The sequence below is a fragment of the Leptonychotes weddellii genome, unplaced genomic scaffold (assembly GCF_054177405.1).
Source record: "Leptonychotes weddellii isolate Sample4059 unplaced genomic scaffold, ASM5417740v2 HiC_scaffold_1827, whole genome shotgun sequence".
NCBI classification, from domain to species: Eukaryota; Metazoa; Chordata; class Mammalia; order Carnivora; family Phocidae; genus Leptonychotes; species Leptonychotes weddellii.
In genome coordinates this window covers 1-6,906 of record NW_027767235.1, presented here as the reverse complement: position 1 = coordinate 6,906, position 6,906 = coordinate 1, and the positions used below count along the sequence as shown (strand labels likewise).

General features: G+C 37.4%; 1 protein-coding gene across 1 annotated transcript; it reads left to right on the top strand.

Annotated features, from left to right (window-relative positions):
- The first annotated feature begins 416 nt into the window (after positions 1-416).
- LOC102749032 (olfactory receptor 2T8-like) lies at positions 417-1,412 on the top strand. The gene has a single exon (XM_006730510.2). The coding sequence runs from the start codon at positions 417-419 to the stop codon at positions 1,410-1,412; it is 996 nt and encodes a 331-aa protein (XP_006730573.1).
- Positions 1,413-6,906: the final 5,494 nt, after the last annotated feature.

The window sequence follows — 6,906 nt, the reverse complement described above, 5'->3', positions numbered from 1 at the left end:
TCAAAACATTATGATGTATGAGAAATGCATAACCCTCATTAATAAGTACATTCATTTTATATTGCTGAACACATTGATTTAATTCAGCTGCTAAGAATGTTGATTACCCATGATAAAAGCAAACACAAATGTAAATGACAAACTGAATATTTTACTTCTCCATTATTTTGGTATCAGATAGCACAAGACCAGCTGACAACTTCCTTCAGTTTATCAAGAAATTTTATTCATTATGCCAATTAATCAAACTAAAGCCAAGAAGTGCTTATACTGAAAATTTAAAGAAAAAAAGTTGAAATTAATTTTATGCCCAAGTTACAAAACTTTGCAAATCTCAAATGAAGCATTTGAAATACATTTCACCATTTTCTCACAAATTATTTTCATGAAAGTGTAATTGAAATAGAGCCTTGTAAATGATGAAAACTCTGTCATCTATTTCTTCATTTGCAGTGTCACTCTTGTTTGAAATCATGAACATTTGGAATGCCACCTCAAATTTCATTCTCCTAGGACTCTTTAACCACACAGGAGCCCACCTATTTCTCTTTGTGATGGTTCCGACAATTGCCTTCAGCTCTCTAGTAGGGAATGCCCTCATGATCCTCCTGATTCACCAGGATGCCCGGCTCCACACACCTATGTACTTCTTATTGAGTCAACTCTCCCTCATGGACATGATGCTGGTCTCCACCGTTGTGCCCAAAATGGCAGCTGACTACTTGACTGGCCAGAAGTCCATCTCCCCTGCTGGCTGTGGGTTGCAGATCTTTATCTTCCTCACTTTGGGAGGGGGTGAATGCTTCCTCTTAGCAGCCATGTCCTATGACCGCTATGTGGCTGTTTGCCACCCACTGAGATACCCCTTTCTCATGAGCTGGCAATTATGCCTGAGAATGGCTGTGGGGTCTTGGTTCCTGGGGGCAGCTGATGGGCTCATGCAGGCTGCTGCTACCCTGAGCTTCCCATTTTGCAATACACATGAGATCAATCATTTCTTCTGTGAGGCCCCTACTCTGGTGCATTTAGCTTGTGCTGACACAGTTGTTTTTGAGTATGTGATGTACATCTGCTGTGTATTAATGCTCCTGGTCCCATTTTCTCTCGTCCTGATTTCCTATAGTCTCATCCTTGCTGCAGTTCTTGAGATGCGTTCTAGAGAGGCCCGCAAGAAGGCTTTTGCCACCTGCTCCTCACATCTCTCTGTGGTGGGACTCTTTTATGGAGCTGCTGTTTTTATCTACATGAGACCCAAATCCTATAGGTCAGCTAATCATGATAAAATAGTATCAGTGTTCTATACTATCTTCACCCCAGTGTTGAACCCCATTATCTACGGTCTGAGAAACAGTGAAGTGAAGGGAGCCCTGAGAAAGTGTATGAGTCAGTGTGCTACCTTAAGTCATGACTAAGATTACATTGATTTGCCCCAAATTTCAAGCTTGTAGAAAACTGATTGTGGGAGATTTCCTAGAGAAAAGTTATATATGCATTATATCTGTCAGTGTTACCATTTTCCTTTGGAAAACAGATACAACTGTTTATTTCACATTCTTTCATGTATAATAATTTTACTGTATTTTAAAAATTGTTTATTTTTATCAAGGTTTTATTTAAATTCAAGTTAGATAACATACGATGAAATACTACTGTCAGGTGTAGTGCTTAGTGATTCAAAACTGACATTGAACATTCAGTGTTCATCACAAGTGCACTGGTCAATCTGCACCAACTATTTAACCCATCTGCCCCCAACTTCCCATCCAGTTACCTTCAGGTTGTTCTGTGTAGTTATGAGTATGTTCCCTGGTTTGCCTCTGTTTCGTTTTTTTTTTTTCCTTTCTATTTTGTTTCTTAAATTCCCCTTAAGATTGAAATCATATGGTATTTGTCTTTCTCTGACTGACATACTTTCCTTTGCATAATACTCTCTAGTTCAATCCACATTCTTCCAAATGGCAAGATTTCATTCTTTTTATGGCTGAGGAGTATTCTACCTCTTCTTTATCCATTCGTGAATTGATGGACTTTTGAGCTGATTCTGTAATTTGAATATTGTTGATAATATTGTTATAAACGTTGGGATTCATGTATCTCTTTGAATCAGTATTTTTGTATTATTTTGGTAAATTCTGAGTCGTGCAATTGCTGGGTTGTAGGGCAGTTCCATTTTTAACTTTTTGCAGAACCTTCATACTGTTTTCCTGTGTGGCTGCATCAGCTTGCATGCCCACTAACACCGTAACAGTTTTCTCTTTCTCCACATCCTCACCAATATCCGTTGTTTCCTGTATTGTTAATTTCAACCCTTCTGATAGTTGTGAGGTGATAAGTCATTGTAGTTTTGATTTGTATTTCTGTGATGATGAGTGATTGTGTCTTTTCATGTGTCTATCAGATCTCTATATATCCTCTTTGGAAATATGTCTAATCATGTATTCTGCTTCTTTATTAACTAGATTTTTTTTCCTGGGGGTGGTGCTGATTTTGGTAAATTCTTTACAGATTTTGGTAGATTTTGGATATTAACCCTTTATCAGATATTCCATTTGCAAATAACTTCCCCCATTCTGTAGGCTGCCTTTTACATTTGTTGATAGTTTCCATCACTGTGCCAAACCTTTTTATCTTGATGAAGTCCCAATAGTTTATTTTTGCTTTTGTTTCCCTGCTTGAGGAGAAAGATCTAGTAAGCAGTTGCTATGGCTGATGTCAAAGAGGTTACTGCCTGTGCTGTCCCTCAAGATCTTGGTGGTTTCTTGTCTTACGTTTAAGTCTTTCATCCATTTTGAATTTATATTTGTGGATGGTGTAAGAAAATGGTTCGTTTTTGGTTTTTTGCATGTTGCTGTCCTGTTTTCCTGGCACCATATGTTGAATTGACTGTCTTCTTTCTATTGGATAAGTTTTCCCGGTTTTGTCGAAAATTACTTATATAATTGTGATAAACTTATGTATTTATATATAACCATATAGTTGAGGGTCCATTTCTGAGTTTTCTGTTTTGTTCCATTGATCTATGTGTTCTCCTCTATGCCAGTACTATACTGTCTTAACTATATCTTTCTAATACAGCTTGATCCGGAATTGCAATGCCTCCATCTTTGCTTTTCTTTCTCAACATTGCTTTGGCTATTTGGGGTCTTTTCTGGTTCCATAAAAATTATAGAATTGTTTGTTCTAGTTCTGTGGAAAATGCTGCTGGTATTTTGAAAGGGATTGCATTAAATGTGTTGATTTCTTGGGTAGTATAGACATTTTAACAACGTGTGTTCTTCTGATCTATGTGCATGGAATGTTTTTCCATTTCTGTGTGTCCTATACAACTTCCTTCATAAGTGTTCTATAGTTTTTTGAGTACAGATATTTTACCTCTTTAGTTAGGTTTATCCCTAGGTATCCTATTGTTTTGGGTGCAATTGCAAATGGGATCATCCCTTTATTTCTTTTTCTGGTGCTTCATTATTGGTGTATAGAAATGCAACAGATTTCTGCACATTGATTTTATATCTTGCAACGTGGGTGAATTCATGTATTAGTTCTAGCAAATTATTAGAGGAGTCTTTCACATTGTCTACCTAGAGTATCATGTCATCTGCAAGTAGTGGAAGTTTGACTTATTCCTTCTGAATTTGGATGCCTTTTCTTTCTTTTTGTTTTCTGATTGTTAATGCTAAGTTTTCCAGGACTATGTTAAATAGTAATGGTGATAGTGGACACTCCTTTCTTGTTTCTGACCATAGAGGAAAAGCCCTCAGGTTTTCTCCATTGGGATAATACCAGCTGTGGATCTTTCATATATGGCCTTTATGATTTTGAGGTATATTCCCTCTATACCTACTTTGTTGGTGTTTTTTTTTTGTCAAGAACTGATGCTGTATTTTTTCAAATGCTTTTTTCTGCATCCATTGATAGTATAATACGGTTTTTATCTTTCTTTAGTGTTGTGTTGTATCATGTTCATTTATTTTCAAATATTGTACTACCCCTGGAGCCTAGGAATAAATCTCCCTTGATCATGGTCAATATGTTTTTTAATGTACTGTTGGAATTGATTTAATAGGGTTTTATTGTTTGTTTGTTTTAATTTTTTTTGAGAAATTTTGCATCCATATTCATTAAGGATATTGGCCTATAATTCCCCTTCTTTTTATTAAATATTTTATTTATTTGTTTGACAGAGAGAGAGACAGGATAGAGGGAAAACAAGCAGGGGGAGTGGGAGAGGGAGAAGCAGGCTTCCCACTGAGCAGGGAGCCTGATGTGGGGCTCAATCACAGGATCCTGGGATCACGACTTGAGCCAAAGGCAGACGCTTAATGACTGAACCACCCAGTTGTCCCTACAATTCTCTTTCTTAGTAGGGTATTTGTCTGCTTTTGAAATCAAGGTAATGCTGGTCTCATAGAATGAGTTTAGAAATTTCTTTCCATTACTATTTTTTGGAACTGCTAGCAAGAATAGGTATTAAGTGTTCTTTAAATATTTTGTAGAATTTCCCTGGGATGACATCTGGCCCTGGACTTTTGTTTGTTGGGATATTTTCTTTTGTTCTTGTTGTTGTTGTTGTTCTTGGGAAATTTTTGATTACTGTCTCAAAATTTTTGCTGGTAAAGGGTCTGTTCAAATTTTCTATTTCTTCTGGTTTCAGTTTTGGTAGTAGGTATCTGTCTAAGAATATTGAGGAGTGGGCTCTCAGCTTGGGGTTGCTATAAACTGTGATCCATGGCAGGGTTGGGCCACTGCTCTCCCAGCAGGGACCCAAAAAGTGGAAGATCCGAGGAGACTTCCTTTCCTCCCCGGAAGAAGCAGTGTGGGACAGCTCCACAGGACTCTTTTGCCTTTGGAGACTCCACACAGGGTTGTGTGCCAGAAATAGAAATGTTCAGTCACAGGCTGGGTGAGCACAGAGTGGGACCAGAGACCAGGGAGACAGGAGAGATTGCTTTTCTCTGGGGGCGCACGGAAGAGTGGGGCCCCGAGTTCTCAGTTCCTCCAAGGTGGAGATTGAGAGGCCGCTATTTTCACTCTCGCCTTCCAAAGCTGTACCAAAAGCTTACAGGGAACAAAATCTCCCGAGAGCAAAACTGAGCAGATTACTTAGCCCACCCCAGCAAGGGCAGGGAAAACCCTACTAGGGCAAAGACATTTGAGAATCACTGCAACAGGCCCCTCACCTAGAAGATCAGCAAGAACAGCCAGCCAAGATCAAGTTTACTGATCAATGAGAACAGCACAATGCCAGCACTAGGGGAATACTGCACATAGAATTCATGGCTTTTTCCCCAAGATTCTTTAGTCTTTCAAAGTAAATTTTTTTTAACTTTATTTTTTTTTAATTTTTCTTTTTCCCTTTTTCAACCAACGTCTTATCAATCCCTATTTTAAAAAATCTTTTTTATTTTTCATTTGTAGAGTCATATTCTAACCCTTCATAGTAGTTAACCTTATTTTTGTTATATACATATAAGTTTTTCTCTCTTAAAAATTTTGGGATAGTTTCTTCTAATAGACCAAAATATACACTAAATCTCTTGTGTATGGCTTTGTTCTAGTCTCCTGCCTGATCACATTCTCTCTCTTTTTTTTTTCTTTAAATCCTCTTCTTTCTTTTTTCAACCAACATCTTATCTTATCAATTCCTTTTATAAAGTCTTTTATACTTCTCACTTTTACAGTCATATTCCATCCCTTCATCATATTTACCCTTATTTTTGTACATATGTAAGTTTCTCTTTCTTTAAAATTTTGGGAGGCACTTTCTTCTAACAGACCAAAATACACCCAAAATCTAGTTTGTGGCACTGATCTATGCACCAGCCTGATCATATTAGATCATATTCTATTTTATTTGTTTGTTGCTTTACTTGTTTGTTTTTATCTTTTCCTTTTTCTTTTTTCTTTCTTTCTCTTTCTTTTCCCCCAGTTTTTGGTCTTTTCTGATGTGTTTAGTGTATATTTTTCTGGGGTCATTGTTACCCATTAGCATTTTGTTTTCTCATTCATCTATTCTCCTCTGGAAAAAAATGTCAGGGTGGAAAAAAATCACATCAAAAAAAAAAAAAGAACAGGAGGCAGTACTGACTGCCAAAGACCTAATCAATATGGACATTAGTAAGATGTCAGAACTAGAGTTCAGAAATTTGATTTTAAAGATACTAACTGGGCTTGAAAAAAGCATGGAAGATATTAGAGAAACCCTGTCCGAAGAAACAAAAGAACTAAAATCTAATCAAGTTGAAATAAAAAAGGCTATTAATGAGGTACAACAAAAAATGGGGGCGCTAACTGCAAGGATAAATGAGGAAGAAGAGAGAATTAGTGATATAGAAGACCAAATGATGGAAAATAAAGAAGCTGAGAAAAAGAAAGATAAACAACTACTGGATCACAAGGGCGGAATTCGAGAGATAAGTGATACCATACGACAAAACAACATTAGAATAATTGGGATCCCAGAAGAAGAAGAAAGAGAGAGAGGGGCAGAAGGTATAATGGAGCAGATTATAGCAGAGAACGTCCCGAATTTGGGGAAGGAAACAGGCATCAAAATCCAGGTGGCACAGAGAAGCCCCCTAAAAATCAATAAAAATAGGTCAACACCCTGCCATCTAATAGTAAAGCTTACAAGTCTCAGAGACAAAGAGAAAACCTTGAAAGCAGCTCATGACAAGAGATCTGTAACCTACAATGGTAGAAACATTAGATTGGCAACACACCTATCACAGAGTCTTGGCAGGCCAGAAAGGACTGGCATGATGTATTCAGAGCACTAAATGAGAAAAATATGCAGCCAAGAATACTATATCCAGCTAGGCTGTCATTGAAAATAGGAGAGATAAAAAGCTTCCAGGACAAACAAAAACTAGAGGAATTTGCAAACAGGAAACCAGCCCTACAAGAAAT